The sequence below is a fragment of the Papio anubis genome, chromosome 3, assembly GCF_008728515.1.
Source record: "Papio anubis isolate 15944 chromosome 3, Panubis1.0, whole genome shotgun sequence".
In the NCBI taxonomy this organism is placed as follows: domain Eukaryota; kingdom Metazoa; phylum Chordata; class Mammalia; order Primates; family Cercopithecidae; genus Papio; species Papio anubis.
Window position 1 is genome coordinate 81,076,948 of NC_044978.1, and position 21,680 is coordinate 81,098,627.

General features: G+C 42.1%; 1 protein-coding gene across 1 annotated transcript in view; it reads right to left on the reverse strand.

Moving 5' to 3' along the window:
* The window catches only part of HADH (hydroxyacyl-CoA dehydrogenase), a 45,791-nt gene extending 27,929 nt beyond the window's left edge, over nucleotides 1–17,862 (reverse strand). The window contains exon 1 of the mRNA XM_003899073.3: nucleotides 17,589–17,862. Coding sequence (XP_003899122.2) covers nucleotides 17,589–17,720 — 132 coding nt within the window. The 5' untranslated portion in view covers nucleotides 17,721–17,862. The remainder of the gene's footprint in view (nucleotides 1–17,588) is intronic.
* Nucleotides 17,863–21,680: the final 3,818 nt, after the last annotated feature.

Below are 21,680 nucleotides of genomic sequence, written 5' to 3' on the forward strand. Positions count from 1 at the left end.
GGTTTTCCTCTAAGTGGCAATGGACCAAGGCCCATCTAGTCAATGATTCAAATCATCTGATGCAAATTTGAACCTCCAATTCAATAAATTCAATGTAAAAAAGCAAGAGCAAATTTTGTGCAGAAAAGACTTAACATGGCAGGCCTGAAACTGCTATCCTTAGAAAAAGGCCTGTTAGCAAGGTTGGCCCTTGGTTGCCATCTGGAACTTAGATCTTTCAGGAGGGTTCTCAGCATTCCCTGATAAGTATGCCTTGCTGTGCCTAGACTGTGTGTGCAAACAATGCAGTTTATGATGCATACCTGCTTTCCTTCTGAGTATGGAATTTTCAAACTTGCCAGGTAGGGGTGTTACATGACCAATCCCAACAAAAAACCTGGACACTCTAATGAGCTCTCCTGTGTTAACAGAAAAAATATTTTAAAGAGATTTATTCTGTGCCAGTGAGTGATGATGGTCCAGAGAACAGTCTCAAGACATCCTGAGAGAGAGTGCCGGAGGTGGGCTGGTGGGCAGTCAGGGTTGGTTTGGTTTGGTTTTGTCCATTTTAGGGAGACAGGAATTGTAGGTAACATCAGAAATCAATGCATAGAAAGTAAACATTGGTTCAGCCTAAACAGGTGGGATATCTTTAAGCTGGAGCTTACAAGTCATAGGTGGATTCAAAGATTTTCAGATTAGCAATTGGCTGAAAGAATTAAGCTTTGTCTCAAGACCTGAAGTCAGTACAAAAGAATGCTCAAATTAAGAAAAGGGAGTCTGCTGTCACATGATGGTATACAAGAAGTTGGAAAGTAAGCCACATTATAGTAGGTTAATTTTAAAAATCTGTTTAACAAGAGTATGGTTTGCAGGGCACGACTTAATGCTTGCCTGGCATGGCCTTAGGTCCTGTTTCTACAAAGAGTCTGTTCTGTCAGTCTTTTGGTCTCTATTTCACCGTTAATGCTGATCAGTTGTGCCTAAACTCCAAACGAGAGTTAGAACGAGGTGCCTCTGACCTCCCTTCCCATCATGGTTGGAAAGCTCAATTTTTCTCCCTACTTCAGTTTAAAGGCTGGAGCATTTTCTATAATTTCGGACTCTCCAAAATGCCTACACTTGCATACCTGGTCTAGTGAGAAGGCAACAATTGTATGCTGTAAATGGTTATTCCTGGCAGACTTTTTAAAAAAAATTCTTTTTACTTTAGCTTTTCTTTCCTTGATTATCTCACAAAGCTTCAGGAAAATACAAAATAAATCTTATAGTGTAGACATTTCACAGACATAGATAGAAAGGATGCTCCTGCTTGAATGTAAAGTGCATATGGTTAGGTCTGAAAGGAGAAAATACAGGTAAACAAGAGAAATTTTAATTCTCCTTAAATTTTTCCATTATATGGTAAATCTCTGTGATGCAGGTCACAATTTATTGTGTTGCAATAAACTACCACTATAGCATAACTTCAAGTGATTTCAAGTTATAGTAGCATTTTCATTTTACCCACGTGCAGAGATCAACCCAATCTAAAAGTGCAAGGTTCCTTGCCATCATTTCTTACAGTCATACCCTAGAGACACAAGGTCAGCAACTTCTAAGGGCAACCTCAAGTCTTAATCATCTTTACAAACCCCAGTGCCCGACCCATGACCCACAGTGAGCAATCAATGCATGAACAACATACAAACCTGATGCCTGGTACATATTAGATGCTTAATAAAATATCCACAGGATTATAGGTCCAATGTTCTTTGACTAATCTATCCACATGGAGTTGGTGTTCATCTCCTGCTGGTGCGTTAGTCTAAATGGGCCATCACAGAGATGGACTCAAGATATTAGATAGGCTATTCCTTTCTCTCATTTGGACCATAAAAACTGCACAACTTTTATCCCAGACTGGTTCGAAAGGCTAAGACACTCTTAAGCATGGGTGAGCAGCCATAGGCCACCTGAAGGCCACATCATTTATTTCTGAATTATGAGTGCACTTGTCTTATTTCTTCTATGAGATCTCTAAGAGCTGAGACAGCCAACAGAAGTCAATCTCTACCTACCCTCAGAAAGAAGCTTTTGAAAAGAAGCCAAATGCAGCAAAAATAAGAGGTGCCACGTACTGAGCATCTACTATGTGCCAGGTTCATAATCTGCATTTTCCAAAACTATTTCTGATTAATCCAACAACCCTAATCCATTTTATAGATGAGGAAAACTGATGCTTAGAGAGGTTAAATAACGTGTCTAAGGCCGCAGGGCTACTAAGTGAAACTAATACACACCCTCAACAAGAATCCTTCAGCTTCAATCAAAGTCACAGTAATAGCAAAAATTACTCGATAAACAAGAGCACCTACCCAGACAAATGACAGTTTCCATGTCAGTATTACAGACTCAAAAGCAACACAGAACACCCTCACCCTTTTGTGGTTTTAGGACAGGGGTTCTCAAAGTGTGGGTCATGGACCAGCAGCAACAATCACCCAGGGACTTGTTAGAAATGCAAATTCTCAGACTCCACTCCAGACCCAATGCATCAAACTCTGAGTAGGGCCCAGTGAGCTGCGGTTTAGCAAGCCTTCCAAGTGATTCTGATGCTCACCAAGGTTTCAGAACCACTGCTCTAAGATCTGTGCTCCAATCTGGCACAGATTAGAAACAACTGGGAATATTTTAAAAGCCCAAAACCCAGGCCCCACCTACAGATATTTGAATTCCTCTAGCCTGGGGTGGTGCCTAGTCATTCCTACTTTTAAAAACACCCCCAGGTGCTGAGCACTGCCCTAAAATGACCTGTTGGCCCTGATCCCTATCCCTGCCTACACCAGCCACTCCTGGGTTGCCATCTATCTCCTCAAACCACTGAGAAGCTCTAAACCAATTGAGTTCCAAAGTATTCCTGTTGCTCTCTGAAAGTTCCAGACGCTATCCTGAAGATACTACTGGGAAGACTCCTCCCCCACACATTCCCCAAGGAAAGGTCAAGCCCCACTAGGCCTCCTGCCTGGGACTCTTCACATCAGGGTCTTGCTCCATCACTCCTACATAAAGCTTGCTTCTTAATTCCTTTCTTGAAGGTCAAGCCCTGCACTTGTTTCCCTGATTATGTTTGTTCCAGCCCCTTTCTCTGCAATAGTGCTCTTCTAGCCTTGACGTCTGGCCACACTTGCATCTACCATCCCCTGTACAGATCCTTGATGGTCACCTGCCTGCTCCTGGCTGACTAACCACCACCTTTGAGCTTTGATCCTCCTTTCTTCTCCCCAGGCCACAATGCTGAGAGAAAATCCTGAATCTCCTAGAGAAGAAATTCCTTGAAAGACTCCACAACCAACTGAAACCAGAGCCCACTGAGGTTTGCCAGCCCTAGTACCAGCTCCGATAGACAGTGCATTCCAAATGCCAGACACCAGGCCTATCCTATCTCATTTAATTTTATTTAACCAGTTCTCCAAGGTCAAATGTCAATTTTAATGAAGCGTCACTTCACAGTTATGTAGTTTGTTCTTTTGAAACAGACAATTATGATATTAAAATCTGGATTAAATGAGCATATGACTGTTTTTGATATTTGGAAGAGGAAAATTCATCACAGTTACCATTATGCCTATAACTAATTATTCTTCCAAAGAAAGAATCTGGACAACACACATTTACAACATAAATACCGTACTGACCATTGTGAGGCTCCATTCTTTAGCATTCAAAGTCCTAACAACAACATTATCAAGTGCCTGTAATTGCTCCATTCTCCCACCACTTTTCTTTCTTCAACTCAAGGCAAAATGTCCTTGGAAGAGACACTGTGGCTTCACTTGGCACAAATAATATGAACACAAATGCACATAAGGGCATGGGTATCTCAGATCTCATTATGCCTGGTACATTCAAATCATCCAGAATACATTTATATTAATTCTAGGATCATCCAAAAAGAGGCAAATTTTAAGACTTTTTTAATGTAAGTTTTAGATCCCCAAAGACCCTAGTTTGAAAAACAATGGCTTCATCTAATCTTTTTGGCAACCATAAGATCAAATATTAAGAAAGAAGTATCTTGATTAGGAATATCCAATACAGACAAGAAAGAAAGAAAGAAAGAAAGGTGTATATGGTAAGTTACAGTATCAAATAAACATTTAAACTGAATACAGTGTTATCACTTGGTTTAACATTCCTTTTAGTACCACATAACACCCTGAACACTAGTTTAGGGGCATCTTAACTCTTTAACAATAGCCTCCCAGCTGGGCTTTCAGCCTCCAAGCTCAGCTCTCCCAACCCTTAACAGATATTTGTTTCATCTTCTTAAAGTAAAACTCAAACATCATCCCCGCAGGGTAATGTTCCTTCCTCTAGCAGACACCCAGGTCTTGAAGTGTAGTAACTCCTAAGGCTGTCCTACACACATTCTTCAGCTGCTTCTTTTTGACCTTAAAAATCTCTTTTCTATCTTTCTTTCTTCATTCCTTTCTTGAAAGAATTATCCCTCATTGCTGCTGAGGTCAACCTTTTTCCTATGACAGATATGGAAGTTCATGATTATGGTTTCCAGTTATTCCTCCTGAATAAAATCTGGAGTCCTTCAAGTGATTATTCATTCACAGCTTTTGGTTACATGTTGGTTTGAGGCTACAAACAGAACAAGAAGTGCTATGTTTCTCTTGAAAGCCAGGTAGATACACTGGAGTATACCACAACTTGGACAGCAAGGAAGCCTTTGTAGGGTAAAAAAATGCAGAGGTTAGAAAATGCTTCCTGTTGAATGATCAAAGGTTACAGACAAAAACACTTGGCTTCTCAGAGGTATGTGCTTTTGATCCTTTGCCCAAGACTTGTGCTCCCCTAGGGATGGACCAAAACTACCACTTAGAGCACCACACTAGGCATGCTACTGCATTAATTCCTTCACTGACTACAGTCTATTGACTGAACACCTACCCTGTAAGGTGAACATAACAAAATCCCCTACTCTCAGACAGCTTGCACTTCTCATAAATTATCCCCTCTGATTCTCATAACTGCCTTTGGGGAAGGCACATTATTCTGTCTACACGTGACAGGGAGCTCAAGCTGCCTGTGCACACACCTTTCTTGACCCTGGAAGACATGGGGGGTCTGAGGGCAATAGCCTGAAACAGCACCGAGACAGGCAAGGGCCAGACTCCAGAGCCTGTGTGCCAAGTGGGGGGATGGAAAACATTCCTTAACCTCAGCAGGCTGTCTCCTCATCTATAAAACAGGGGCAATAGGGTTGCTGGGAGGGTTAAATGAGTTAATACAAGTCAAAAACCTGCAGTGATGCCTGGCACATCACAATAGCTTGGGGTTTTTTGTTTCCTAGATTTAAAATCCCTTAATGGCTGAAATTGATTTGGTCTTTGTATCCCTTAGTACTTATCACATGCCTTGAACATGATAGCTGTTCAATAAATAACTGCTAAATAACAAATGCTTAGGACAGTAGTAACCTGATTTGTAGTCTTCCCCAGCCACACCACACGTCTCCCTCCTCTGTGCTATCTCATGGCTCTGTGCCCTTGCTCATGTGGTCTCCTCTGCCAGACATGTCCTGCTCCCTCATTGCTAATTCATGGACTTCAACTCTTCATAATCTAATATGGACACCACATCTCCTTTAGTGAAACTTCTCCCAACCCTTAGTAGAGGTAATCACTTCTTCTTTGTGCCTCTAGTGATTTACAGATATAGCAGATCTTTTGCACAGGAATACTGAAAGAAAATAACTGGGTGTGCAGCTGGTGTGAACCACCAATGGCTGCTCAGTTATGTAATGGCAGCCCAGTCCCCAGAATGTGAACAGAACAGAGAAATACAAACTTAACTGGTTATAGACTATTTCATATCATAAGAATCTCACTGATTTCAGAATAAAAGTTATTAACCAACCAGAGCATAGGAGAAATCCCAGAAGTGAAAGATGAATGATACACTTGAAATAGAAAAGCTAACCATACCAACCTTTTTTTCTTTAAAAAACTGGTATGTAATAGCTGTACATATTTTTGGGGTACATATGACATTTTGATACTTACCTAAAATGTGTAATGATCAAATCAGGGTAACTGGGATATCCAGTTATCTTATCTGAACACTTATCTTCTCTTTGCCAATACCAACTTTAGATGATGAAATCAAGATAGCATGGAGACACCTTTTCAAAAGTGCTGTTGCATCATCCACTTCAGATTCTCAAGCTGCCGTTACCACAAATCCCAATATAGGGTGGTTAGGCACACTCCTATCTGCAGGCCAACTAGTATTTCCAGTAAATACAAATTTCATAAACATAAAGGCAGTACAATGTATACATATATCTTTTTTTAACATAAGCTTTTTTAATGTCCCTTTTTCCTTAGCATAAGATATATATATACACACTATATGTCATATCACATCTTAAGTATTTAGAAACCATACTTTAAGGCAAGGTATGTAAACTATTAAAACTTTCATCTGTTTCAGATCAAATCCCAGATATGACAGGTAGGCTGTCTGTGCCTACATTACAATTAGTTGTTCATACCTGTACTTCTTCCACTAGACAGTGGGTTTCTCAAGAGCAGCAATCGCATCTTACTTTTTACCTGCCCAGATGTCTAGCACAAGGGAGATATTTCATACTCATGAAATGAACACTTGAATGACAGAGCTATTTTTTCATAAGCCTCAATTTGTAAATTATTTTAGAAATAAGTTCTCAAGAAGTCATGACTGGTTTTGTTGCTAGAAACCTTTATGACAAACTTTGTGTAAGCTTCAAGTTACTTTAAAATTATGAGAAATCACATTATTAGTTTGAAAAGGATAGTAAGAAAAAAAGGAGCTAACAGCCAGAGTCTTTAGTCAATTCCTGAGTGGAAAAAATGCTACAAAAGTCTCTCTCTGTTATTTTGGTGAGCAGATTAACTGCTTTCTAGTACTGGTGGTTGTGATGCTAGGTAAAAGGGGAAATGGAGGGCAGTTGCTATGTGTTGCCCAGTGCAAGATCAATATTCTTTAAGCGGTACCCAGCCCTGTGATTTCACAATGGATGTGAGCTTAATTCACTCCAACATGTGAATGTGTCTTATACCTTTCACCAAAGAGGCTGTACGTAAGGCCAGAGGCATGCCAACCCTGTGTCTGCGCCTGTCTGTGAGGGGCACATGTGTGAATCAGGCCAGAGATGGCCACAGACACACAAGCTCACTGCTCTCCAGCACAGGTTTCTTCTCTATCACAGAAGGGAAACTAAGACACCTAGTTTCTCAACTACTTTAAGAGACTGGCAAAAGCATTTATTGTTTAATCAGGATCATCAGTTTTGAGAGAAAGCAACCCAGAGATCATTCAGTGTGGGACTCTCAAACATTTTAGCCATGAACACCTTTCTCCTTAAGAATGCATATTGAAGGCCAATATGTAAAACAAAGGTCAGAGAAGGAATCTTCGCCAACCTTCTGGGAGCCATTAAGGAGATTAATGAAATCTCTAATGTCCATCACAGTATAATGCTAAAAACCTCTGATCTATTCATATCCATCAGGATGACTATTACTTAAAAAAAAAAAAAAAAAAAAAAAAAAAATGAAAAAAATGAAAAAAAGGACAAAACAAGTGTTGGCAAGAACATGGAGAAACAGGAACCCCTTGTGTATTGCTGATGCACTGTAAAATGGTGCAGCTGCTGGGAAAACAGTACAGCAATTCATCAAAAATCCTATACCCCAAAATACTGAAAACAGCCACTTGAACAGATATTTGTACAATCATGTTCAAGCAGCATTATTCACAATAACCAAAAAATCAAAGCAGCTCAAGTGTCCATTGATAGATGAATGGATAAACAAAATGTGGTCTATGCATACAGTGGAATATTACTCAGCTGAAAAAGGAAAGGGATTCTGGCACATGCTACAACATGGATGAACCATGAAGATACTATGCTGAGTGAAATAGGCCTGTCACAAAAGGACAAACATTATATGATTCCACATATATGAAGTAACTAGAATAGTTAAATTCATAGAAAAAAAGCAGAACAGTGGTTGCCAAGGGATGGGAGCAGGGAGAATGGGGAGTTGCTGTTTAATGGGTACAGAATTTCAATTTTGCAAGATGAAAAGGAATTCTGGAGATGGATAGTGCTGATGATTACACAACAATGTGAACATATAAGGCCACTGAACTGTCCCCGTAAAAATGGTTAAGAGGGGCTGGGCATGGTAGCTCACACCTGTAATCCCAGTACTTTGGGAGGCCAAGGCAGGTGGATCACCTGAGGTCAGGAGTTGGAGACCAGCCTGTCCAACATGGCGGAATCTTGTCTCTACTAAAAACCAGTAAAATTAGCCGGGTGTGGTGGCAGGCACGTGTAATCCCAGCTACTCAGGAGGCTGATGCATGAGAATTGCTTGAACCCGGGAGGCAGAAGTTGCAGTGGGCCAAAAATCATGCCACTGCACTCCAACCTGATGACAGAATGAGACTCTGTCTCAAAAAACAAACAAAAAAAAGGTTAAGAGGGTAAAGTTTATGTTATGTGTACTTTACCACAACTGAAACAAAAACAAATCTAAAATTATCCAGGCGTGGTGGCACATGCCTGTAATCGCAGCCACTTGGGAGGCTGGGGCAGGAGAATCACTTGAACTCAGGAGGGTTGAACCCAGAGGTTGCAGTGAGCCGAGATTGTGCCACTGCACTCCAGCCTGGGTGACAGAGTGAGACTCCGTCTCAAAAAAAAAAAAAAAAAAAAAAAAAAAGATGTGTCATACATATAGGCAATAGTGTTCCACCTGAAATGCAATTCTGTGTGAGGTAATTCTGTCTGTGTCACTTACTCCACCAAACTTCCATGGCTCCCCATGACCAAATAAAGCTTAAATTCTACAAATGGCATGCAAGGCCCTTAAAGGACTGGGATTCACCTCCTCTCCAGACACACCACTCATTGTTGCCTCATGCATGACAGTCTTAACACTACCACAAGGCTGGTAGCTCCCTACATCTGCCCCTCAACTCCAGCCCTTCTCTTGGCCTCACCTTCTCCCCAACTTCACCTATTAACCAAGCCTAAGCATCGGCCAGGCGCGGTGGCTCACACCTGTAATCCCAGCACTTTGGAGGCTAAGGCGGGTAGATTATGAGATCAGGAGTTAGAGACCAGCCTGACCAACATGGTGAAACCCTATCTCTATTAAAAATACAAAAATTAGCCAGGCATGGTGATGTGTGCCTGTAATCCCAGCTCCTCGGGAGGCTGAGGCAGAAGAATCGCTTGAACCTGGGAGGTGGACACTGCGGTGAGCCAAGATCATGCCTCTGCACTCTAGCCTGGGTGACAGAGTGAGACTCCATCTCAAAACAAAACAAAACAAAGAATCATTTCCAGATAGAAAGCCTACTCCCCAAGATCCTCTCAGCCCCAAGCTAGATGTCCCCCATGTGCCCTGTAACATCTCTGCATCCGTGTACCACAGCACCTACCAAACTGTGTTATAGTAATCTGAACTCCTCTACTGTAGGCTCTTGACCAAATGTCATTCATCTTTGTACAGAGAACCTAGACCCTGCCTGGCTGTGGCTGGCCCTTAGGGAATGTTGACTGAATAAACACATTTGTTGGTAAAGTCAAGATGAGACCTGGTGGTTCTTTCCACTGCTGTAGCTGATGGCCTCTCCTGATAACGTAAGCTCTTATTTAGAAAAGAACTGCAAAGAAACAAGTAAAATTTGTTCTCCTGAGTTATGAGTTATGTAGTAACACCCAAGTTACCGCCAACTTTCTGGGAAGGAGAAGGCAGTGGAGGAGTGAACCACAAAAAAAACAAAGGCCTTATTTTTCTCCTCTCATAGACATCTGTTATCTTTACAACAAACGAGGAGGACTCTTCCTGACAATTTAACCTGAGTGATCATAATTTAAATCAACCCACTGAGAACTCATGTTTTATGTTACAGGGACCTACACGCTGGTAAGACCTTGAGGACAAGCAGTCCGCAATGGAAAAATAAAATTATATGAAGGCTATGTCCTCAGCTCCACGACTTTTCTAGGCCTGGTGGAAGGCAGGCTCAGCCAGAGAGGAAGTATTTTTAGACACGGGCGCTTCAGAGTTGTAAAAATAGGCTAAGTGTTTAGCACACTTGTCAAAGCCCCAGAGTACTCTGACCACAGGACCAAGTAAACATGCCAAGCAGAAGCACACTGGATTTATTTATCTTTGTAAATGTATCAAGACTTGAAGCAGCTTTCTCTGAAGCACAACTTGAGTGGTGAGTCTATGAGACTTACATCAGCTGGCGTGGTGACTGGTCTCCCTTCTATCTCCTTCCTCAACAGTTCCACTGGATGTCCCATGTGCCCAGACATTACAAGGAGGGCCACCGTTTTCATCCTCTCTCCGGAAAATCCCAAAGTTATGCAAACCCTACCATATCTGATTTCTGACTTTCTCCAGATCCCCAGAATAAGTAGACTGAGTCAGAGCTCCCTGAGGCCCACTGTGCTTCAGAGGCTGCTGCGCCTTGACAGCAAGGCCTGCCTTTTACGGTTCTCATGATTTGATCCAGAGAAGAAAAAAGTCATAGGTCAGTTGCATCTCTCAGGGCTGGCATTTTTGGGTTTATGCTTGTTTCTGGTTGTGTAATGTCTTGAACTCTGCCATCAGCACAAGTTGTCTTCCCTGACTTCAACAACTAGCAAAAGGTGTTCTGCTGAGGATGCCCCCCCCGCCCTTTTTTGAGAAGGAGTCTTGCTCTGTTGGCCAGGCTGGTGTGTAGTGGTGTGATCTTGGCTCACTGCATCCTCTGCCTCCCGGGTTCAAGCAATTCTCCCACCACAGCCTCCTGAGTAGCTGGGACTACAGGCATGTGCCACCATGCTTGACTAATTTTTGTATTTGTAGTACAGACTGGGTTTCACTATGTTGGCCGGGCTAGTCTCGAATGCCTGACTTCAAGTGATCTGCTCCCCTCAGCCTCTCAAAGTGATGGGATTACAGGCGTGAGCCACCACGCCTGGCCTGGGTTGTTCTTGAAACAGTTAAATTAATTGGCCAGCCTCCTTTATTAGACTTAAAATTTTACATTTCAAAATTTTGAAATTTTACATTTCAAAAAGTATTTCTAAAAAGCAAAGAAAGTATGCCCCCATTTTTAGACTAGAATTCTGTTACAGTTTTTTAAAAAATTCATTAAGTGTGTAGGTTTCATAATAACCTAGATAACCTCTCCCAGACTTCTCACCTCCTACAAATTCTGAAAAGGTAAAGGGATAACCAGTCATGTCAACAGCATCGTTATATTTAAGAATCCCTGGAAGATGTTGCTATGCTGGACACTTTCTGGGTAGAGGAGAGTTATAAATCCAAATGTCTCTCTAGGAAGACTAATATGACAATGTTTGTCATGATGAGTGGGTTTTTTATTTTAGTTTTTGCTGAAAGGACCAATTAAGAGGCTCCCATGACAATTCAGGTTAACACACCTGGTCTAGGAACTGCAAAGGAGAAGGCAAAGAGCCCTCCCTGGACAGAAAAGTTACAGAGCCTTTTCTGGTATGAAGACACTGATTGTGATCCCATCTTCAGAGTACATGTGGCTGGAAGAACAACTGCAGCAACAGGAGGAGCAAGCTCTCTGGAAAAAGTTGGAGGGGTAAAAGGGAGGGAACATAATGAACTAGGTCTTGGCAGGGGAGTTTGAGTCTACGATGGGCAGAAGGATGGCAGCACAGCACCCTGATGGGAGACGACCAGCAGGTGACTAACTGAGTCCAGAGCCAAGGAGACGTCAACCTGGGATGTACTGATTCCAGAGAGCCACAGAGGATCCTCTGCCATGGATGCCCCACTTCTCCCCACAATATAGCACATGCCAGAGGTGCAGGCAGAACTGAATTCAGCCTTGGGGATTTATAGGCAGCAGAACAAAAGAGAAACTCAAGTTCAGGCCCCGGCTCTGCCTGTAACCATTGACCCCAGGAACCATCTCTGCAGGGGTGATTACTGTAACGGTCACATGAAATCAAAGAAATCAAAATTCTTTGAACAGAATAAAGTGTCACATTTTGTAGAGTGGTTTTAGCTCTACAGAAACCAGTAAATAGTACACTAAGATTATCTTTCTCAACAACCCACATAAAGAAGTCTTAACATCTTTAGAATTGCTGGAACTCCCTATACCAAATCTCTTCAGACAGTGAAGACAATCTAAGAGAAATCCTCACTAGATCAGGTCTGAGGGTCTATGTGAAAGCAGCTAATATTTATCGGACAGTTACTATCAAATACACTAATGCTATTCTAGGAGCTTGTATATTAGTTCATTTAACTTTCACAACTGTGAGGTGAGTCTCATTATTCCCAGGTAAGTAAAGAGGCAGAGAGGAGTTAAGTGATTCGTCCAAGGTTCCTAAACGCAGGATAGGAAGGCTAGCATCTAAACCCTGGCAGGGACCTCATAGCCTGTACTTTTGAGCTTAAAATACCACTACCAGAAATAATAACATCATGAATATAACAGGGAGAGCCACAGAGAACAGCCACATTATCTTCCTGTGGTCCCAGTAGAACTAGCGAGTGAGGTGTGTGTGCCTACCACAGATAAGGAAGAAAGAAGGGAGAGGGAAAGAAAGAAGAAACTCAAGGGGTAAGTGACTAAAGCTCGAGGCAGGACATGGCAGGAAAACGCCAAAACCTGACTGACTGAAGTGCCATTTCTGCTCTACAAAATGTCCAAACATATCCCATAGCATTATTTTCTGTTGCCTGTCAGCTCTACCTCTTCTACCCTCTAGGAATGACAGTATCTTCAACCTCACCCCAAGTCCAATAACTAATATGCTAATAGAGGGTGGTTCTACATCCCAGTACCTCAACCAAGAGCAGAGAACAGCCCAACAAAGAATTAAGCAACAACTCAGGAAGTGGGGGGAAAACTTCATAAGAAACAGACACATCTCATGCCCTTCAGTAGGAAGGTAACAACTGGGAGTACAAATATTCTTTCCATAAGGAACAGTCAAAAGGAGAGCTTACAGCCAGGTAACTGTGCCGGTCTCCTGTGATCCTGAAACTTCTCCTAGGCGTCTGCACTGCTTTGCAAGCAAACCTCAACAGAGCTGTACTCACAGAAGAAGAGAATAAAGCTAAAAAAAAAAATGAAACAACTCTGATCACTCTCCTTTTCAGCATCAGAAAATGCAGAGTTGGGGGCAAGGAAAAGAGATGAGAGGACAAATCCAGTGGCTGGGGAGAAGCTTTCAGGTCTATTTGAATCCTTATCGAGCATGGTAGAGTAACACAAAATGCCTGCTATGTAGCAGGCTCTCCCTGCCCTTACTTTGTTTTTAACAGTCAAAGAAGCTCTCTCTAGAAAAAAATGTGCACTTTTTGCTTTTTAAAAAGGAGGGGGAAAAAAAAAGCAAGCTTTGGGAGAGAAGAACCTACCCCCAACCCCCTTTAAGATGCAAACTTTCTCACTTCCTCAAAGAAGTGTAGTGCACTAAAAAGAAGGTTGCACCAGAGAGCATGTAAGTGTCTGAAGTGGGACATCTCAAGTGCCCCATTCCCAGGGAGCCCACCAGCTCCTCACAAGTAATCTAATGAAAGCTATGCATCCTCTCTGGGCTCCTCATATGAAAAAATGCAATATATGAAGCAAAGTTTAGAAAGGATTAATTACTGGAGAAATGCACACAGCTATTAGCTTTCTTCCTTTCTTTTTTCCTCTTATAAAGCAAAAAAACAACTTGTCCCTCACTCAAGGCTCATTTAATCCTATAAGCTTCTTTGCTGGCCTAAGTATCCAGTGAAGATAAATTAGCAATCAAAACCAAGTCAGAAGTGTATAATAACCAAACACATGAAACAAGTTAACTTTAAATATTAACCTGCAGTCTAAGGGATTTTTTTTTTTTTTTAATTTAAAACTAACAAAAGAAATGACAGGCAAAGTAGATACTCTCGGAAAACACACATGTACAAATGGCCTGTGCTCTGATCAAATGTAATTAAGCACTGAACGTGTCTTACATTGCTTAATTGCTTGAGAAATGCATCAGGCTCCCACAAAATCTATTTATTTTTCCATCCTGCTGAGCACAAACTGGAACATGTGTTTAAAATGACAAATAAAACTATTAACAATTATAAGAACTGCACCTTGACTAACATTAAAACTACGTCAGAAAGTTCAAGAAAATTAAGCTAATGAAAATTAGTAATATAACCTCGATACTGGCTTGTGATTGTACTTTTATGGCTTTACTACAGTTTAACAATAAAATGGGGGGTAAGTAAAAAATGCTCTCCTTCCTTTCAGAGGTCCCTGAAAAAACATACCCGCTGCTGCATCAGTGGGTATGTGCATTCAAGATTAAGCAAGATGGAACAGGGAATCATGACCAATATTCTCCATCTAAACATTACAGGCCTACCTCAGCAGCTATGATCAGGACGGAAGTGGATATGACGGGAAAAGGGCAAAAGGACAAGGACAACTGCAATGAAGATGATTTTATTTATTTATTTATTTATTTATTTATTTATTTATTTATTTATTTTTGAGACGGAGTCTCGCTCTGTTACCCACGCTGGAGTGCAGTGGTGCGATCTCGGCTCACTGCAACCTCTGCCTCTCAGGTTCAGGTGACTCTTCTGCCTCAGCCTCCCAAGTAGCTGGGACCACAGGCGCATGCCACCATGCCTGGTTTTTCTGTATTTTTAGTAGAGATGGGGTTTCACCATACTGGCCAGGCTGGTCTTGAACTCCTGACCTCAGGTGATCTGCCTGCCTCAGCCGCCCAAAGTGCTGGGATAGCAGGCTTGAGCCACCATGCCTGGCCGAAGATAATTATTATAAAAGCAGCTAACTTTCTGTGAACTCTTATTATGTGCCAGACCACTGTGTAAGTGCTTGACATACGTTAATTCATTCAATTCTCTCCCTATGGGGCCAGTACTAGTATTAGTACTACTTTAGAGATGAGAAAACCGAGACACAGAGGTAAAGTAACTTTCTCATGTTAATACAGTGTGAGGCGGAGCTAGCATGCAGACCATCCAACTTCCTATATTGAACTGCAGCCCATCTGTACTCAAAACACATCAATTAATTCGTCTCTGGCACTCAATAAGCAAAACAGATTTACCCTATGCCAAAAGCTGTTGGTCAAGGAGCATAAAAAATGAAGCAATACTGCCTAGAACTATATGCTATAGGGTAGAGTGCAAAACCAGATCAGCTAAACCACTGGAAAGCATTGCTCACAAATGTTTTACAGGATTGGAGGTGTCAACTAAAGTAACTGAGGCTTTTCCAAACTGTGTTACATAAGGATGCAACTACTGTTTCTCATGGTCGTCCACTTTATAGATTTCTGGTCGTTATAACCTTTCAGAATGACAATTCCATTATGTGTCCAGCCTATGGCATAAATAGCTTTTTTTCCTTTAAGTTTCAAAAGGCACTCCCTGGTCCAACTATTTAAGAGTTTGATTGACAAGCACAAGCCTGTGTTCTCCATTAATGTCCATCATTTCTCCTAACTCCTTTGTCAGGTGAAAGCTCCAACACCATACCCGTAATTTTAGGTGTTGCCCCTCTGCCTTTTAATGCAACACAACATCCTTTTTTGGTCAATGGTGGATGCAGCATTCAAAGAACTAAGCACTCTGATTTTCTACAAAAGTTGAAGTGACGCTTTCTACTTAGTTTCTAATCCTTTCCACTGCTGTCTTCAAGGACACCAGCCACAAATTTCTGGACCCATTTCCCACAATGTTCCTGCAGGCTGCTTAAGGCCCTAATATTTTGTTACTAAGATGTTGTCAAAATGTTTTTAAAAAACACATTGTTCTATTCCTGCTCACAACAAATCTCACTCTCACAGCCTTGGGAGATTTTGGTGGAGCCTGGGGATACAAACACACTCAAACTAAACTTTCGAGTGTAAATGTGTGGAACTTTTAGGTTAAAGGGAGTTACTCCTCCCAGCCCATGTACAACATAGATTATGGGGATACTATAACCTAGCAGTCAGGGGATCCACACAATAAAAATGGCAATGTATGTCCAAAATTATGGTCTCAGAGGAAATGTGAGACTGTAAGAATTCATATAAATAAAACATAACAGGGATATCGATTTTAGAAGAAAATGCAATCAAATAAAAGTGTTGCAAAAAACTTGCCAAGGAGAAGAAAATTGAGATATACAATACCTAATGGTAAAAGGTTTTTTGTTTTTGTTTTTAAAAAGCAAGCACGAAAGCGTGGACTTGGCTGGAAATAAGACATTGAAAAAGTAAACTCTCTCATGACTGTAGCCACTGTAGTACTGTCCCCAAGAAAAACTAGATGACTATAACCGCCTTGCCCAACAAACCAAGTTGGAAAGGACTGAAATGCTAAGAATATAATCAGCTAGGATACGAAAACCATGGTTCTCCAATGTGAGCTGAAATAGAATAATTAAAAAAGAAAAAAGTACAAGCATTGCAGTAACCAGGTAATCAATCACTCGCACAACTGAGCCTCAACCACAGCTCAGCCGAACAACGGAAAAGTCCTGAAGATGTACAATGGGTAAGAGACTTGTTCCTGCTGGGCTCAGAGGCTAACGCCTGTGATCCCAGCACTTCAGGAGGCCAGCCGGGCAAATCACCTGAGGTCAGGGCTTCGAGATCAGCCTGACCCACCAGGTGAAACCCTGTCTCTACTAAAAATATAAAATTAGCCGGGCGGGGCGCCTGTAATCCCAGCTACTAGGGAGGCTGAGGCAGGAGAATCGCTTGAACCCGGGAGGCGGAGGTGGCAGTGAGCCGAGATCGCGCCATTGCACTCCAACCTGGGTTACAGAGTGAGACTCCGACTCAAAAAAAAAAAAAAAAAGAAAAAAAGAAAAAAAAAAAGAGAGAGAGAGACTTATTCTGCTGCAGAGCCAAAATCGCAAGCTCAGAACTCTGCACAGCCGGCACTGTTTCAAAGGTCAAAACCAGGACCTCAGCAATCTTCCATTAGATGACTTTACCAAGTGTTACAAAAGTCATCACTATTACTAGTCTTTACAACCCAGGAAGCGAAGGAAAGACCGGGGAGAACCGGGAGGCCGTTTAGGAGGGAAAACTACTTTGACAAAGACTGCACAATTACAGAATAAAAATCAAAAATAACTGATAAAATAAAATTAAAACTGATCGATCGCAGTTCACGTCTTTGGCAGCAAACTCCCGTTTGAGCCGAGCAGGAGCCAACGCGTTATGCCTGAACCTTGTGCACATATAATTCTTCTCTCGCACGGCCCGGTTCCAAAATGCATTCACCGCCACTCTCCGCGGAACCTTCAGCGGGCTCTGGGAGCGGCCAGAATTTTCCAAACGAGGAAACTAAGGATTGGCCCAGAACCCTGAATTTTGAGGGGAGTGAGACTTGGGCCCTCACAGGCCCAGAAGCGAGGTATTTCAACTACACCGGGGAGGGGCGGGGTGAAAACTCCCGGGTGTCGGGCTGGCGCAGGCCCCTCGCGGCCGGTCGCGCCAGCGATTCCACCTCAGGGTGGGCGGCCATGCGCGTGGGCACGCTGCAGAGAGGGCCGCTCACCTGGGCGATGCCGGCGCCCATCAGCCCGCCGCCGATGACCGTCACGTGCTTGACGATTATCTTCTTGGCCGAGGCCGAGGCGGTGGACGAGGAGGACATGGAACGCATGAACTGCCTGGTGACGAAGGCCATGGTGTGGCAGCGGGGGCGACAGCGACGAGACGCGGGCGGAGAAGATGCGCCCGGCGGGTAGCAGCGGAAAGCCAGCCTTTGGGGGTGGGGACCTACGCGGCCCTGCCTCCCGAGCTCCCCTGGCGTCACCGTGACGTCACCAGGCGGCGGGGCGGGGCATTGAGGCCCGCTCCTCCCATTGGCCTGGGCCGTAAAGTCCCAGCGCTGAGCGGGTATACGTGCGCGGGTTCGTCATGTCAGCAGCCGCAGGCCCGAGTGAGTCCGGGCTTGAGACCTGCTGAGCAGCGGGACCTGGCGCCTGGCGTTCTGGTGTGGGGCCGAGAACAGACCCTTCTTCTGAAAAGCCACTGGCCCCTTGTTCAATGAAGTGAGTCGTGCTGACTTTGTAAATGCTATCCTTTGATGACGTGTGCATATCTAGGCTCTGAAGAAATATGTGCTGCTTGGCTGTGTTGGTAACGGACCCAAAATGTGCACCCTTGGTTGATGTCACCAAATAATCAACTCGGGATTATTTTAATCCCGTGAACAGTGATTGTTTCCCCTAAAAAGGAAAGAAATTTAGACTGCAAACACCCAAAACAAATGTCTAGTGACCCATGAGTTCCAATGCAAAAATCAGGCTCAGGGAAGGTAAAGGGAGAGTTGACTTTTAGTTACCCATCTTAACATTGGACATCTATCAGTGTAGTGAACATGTGGACGGTTTAAGGTCATAGAGCAACCTTTGTGGAATAACCAATACTTTTAGAAAGCATAGGAAAGAAATGTCTTGTCAAATAATGGAAGACTTGATAGCAACTTGGCCAGTCTTCTCACTCAAGTGAATACTTTCTAATTACTGTAACTTAATGATATAGGATTTTTATTAATTTATTTGCTTTATGTTTAAATATTGTTAACAAGAAAAACTTTAAGCAAATTAAGTTTAGCAGAGTTTATCTGAGCGAAGAAACCATGAATCAGATAGTACCCTGAATCAGTAAAGATTCAGAGAGCTCCAGCCGGTAACAGTGGGCAAGCAGCATTTATAGACAGATTTTTTTTGCAGCCTGTAACGGGCTAAAAGCTCCGCTGCTGTGATTGGCCAAGACTTGGCCACTTGTTAGAAGAACATACTCTCAAGTTACATTGCAGTATATTTACATATTAAGTATGATTATACTTTGCTAGGTAGGGAGGCAACTTTAGGCCAAGTTTAATTTAATAACAGTTTCCTGCTTTGGTTCAGCCTCTCATTTTTAAGAGATTGACCAGAACCTTGTTTTGTCTCAGTATGGAAGTCACAATGTCAAATTAGTTGAGTGATTATAATTTCTTCATGTTGTTATTCTAACTGTAATAACACCATTTGGTGTACAAAGGATGGCTGCATAGAGACATTTAAGACTCTTGAGGGGAAACAACACATCAGGGAGACTGTTATGGCCACGAGGAGGAGAATAGCAATAAACTGAGGTACACACCTTAACAGGAGTGCCCGCAAACTGATCGAAATCAAACACTTCAAAGTTCAGGCAATAAAGATAGTTCAAAGTATTTGAGTCCAGTTGGTCATAATCTAATTTAGGGCATTATGGCAATTAAGGACTGTTAGAAATGCTTGTTTCTCGGTTCCATAAGGAAATAGCACTTGAACATAAATTAAATTTCTTTAGCAAGGCCATTTTTACTTTCTGCAGAAAGGATACACTCACCAGCAGTTTTGCCACGAGAGTACACGAAACAAAGGAGACAGGATCATTTATAACCTGACACGTCCACCTTACTGCTGTGTCCGATTTCCAGTGGCTGGAACGGGACCTCATATTCTGTATTTCTCCCGATTGGCTAGTAACTTACAACTTTTTAAAAGAGGCAAAGGCAGAGGAGAACAAAGGAAGGAGGAATTAACTTGTGGAATGCTGAGAAAGGTAAAAACACTTTCAAATAAGGAGGAACAGGCTATGACCTAATGCTCACTTGGACCAGTATAAGCATGCCAGGGCAAATATTTAGGCTAAATTGTGGGAGCTAAAAACGTAAAAGTACATTGATTTCTTTATTACAGCTAACAGATACTTAAGAATGTTAGCACAGGTCTTTGAACAAATTTTGCTTCTGAGAGAGGTTACTGTTTATTTCTAATGAGATGGAGAGGAAAGTCTTTGAAGAGGACCCTCTACTTTACTTTTTACAAGGACCATAGTTCACTGAATGACCTGATTCAGCCTGATGGCCTGATATAAAGAGGTATCCATTTTTGTCGTTAACCTGGCAACACAAGTTATAATAACCTGGAGACCCACTAAAGAAACATAAAGATTAGAAAAGTTTGAAATAGCCTAGCTTGTCTTTCACTACCCAGGATGCCTGCAAACCCACTATAAGCTGCTCCCATAAATGTATCATGTGTTCCTTTCCCTTGAGAAGTTTCCTTAATATATTCAGCGGCAGTGTCTAGAGAAACAGCAGTATCTGCCACCTTTTAAATTAAGGTTTCTGTAGCAGTAAAACTAGAGGAGAAATAAGTGCAACATTCAGTTTTATTCAGCACCATACAAAAGCCCCCAGCACAAGCAAAGAGGGGATCCAAAGCTGTGTAATGTTCCATGAAGTTTGTTGAACACAAATGTTTTCATCCACTGAAAACATTTAAGTAGCTTCTACCCTCTGAACCCCTGGGAAATCTGACTGCCTGCAAATTCAAGATTTTCCCCAATTTACAGATTAGTTTCAAATTCCATACAACAGGCACTCTGCTAAGGCCAAGAGTAAGTTTCAGCAACTCCATTGGAACCTCTCCTCAGTAGAAACTGACTTATCTTCATCTATTTTTAGGTTGGTGGTAACTTTGGTTGTTGACTGCTTTAACCTCTGATTATGGAAGGTATTATGGGAACTTTCAAGGAAAGCTCTTCGGATGTAGGAGCGAGCCAGGCCAAATAGCAAGATCTGAACCAGTGGGGAAACAACAGAGTAAGCAGATTATCCACCAACCCAATATAGGCCCTTGGAAGCTTGAAAAGAGGGCCATTTAGTGGTGTTTGAGCAGAGGTCAGTTAAGTTTGTCCACCCGTAAGTTGGCATAGCTCCTGAACAAAGTCCAGTGGTAAACTTACTCTTCTGTGGTCCCTGTATAGCATGTTGTAAGGGTGCAAACCACTAGATCTAGTAAAAAGACTTTCCTAGATTTAAACCAGTGACATCATACGAGCAATTATTCATACCCACGTAGGTAGTCCCCAGCATCTTGAGTATGCAATGCCTGGAAGCACAAGATAACTTTTGCAGGCATCACTCTGATCGTTTTTTTTTTTTTTTTTTTTTTCACTTTTATTGACAATTGGCACATAATAATTGTACGTATTTATGGGGATGACTCAATGCATGTATATGTTGAACAATGATCAAATTGGGGTAATTATTAAATAATATACCTATCACTTTAAACATTTATCATTTCTTTTTGGGGATAACATTCAAAATCATCTCTTCTAGCTATCTTGAAATATACAATACATTATTGTTAGCCGTAGTCATTCTACTGTGTAATGGAATAGCAGCTTTTATTCTTCCTAACTGTAACTTTGTACCCATTGACCAATCCCCTCTATCCAGATGTTCTACATTTGGTGACAGTTCAGTTATTAACTGGAAAGATCAAGATACTATTTTCAGCAAGTGTAGGAAGGCAAGTAGCAGTGATGTGTAGCATATCAAGGATGACTTTCCTCTCTTTCCTTGGGGTTGCAGGGTGACTGTCTTTAGGAACACAGAGAGGCATTAGTGTTAATGAAATTGTTTCCAGATTTTTGGGCATTAGCTCATAAACCCAACAGTTACTTTGGTTTCTTAGAGATCATAAGACTTTGCCAAAGTCATCCACAGAGTGTGGTCCCAAGTTGACAAGGAAATTTAGTTATTTCTGTTGCATACAACATTTTGAGATAACAACTGGAATTATGATTAATAGCCTTA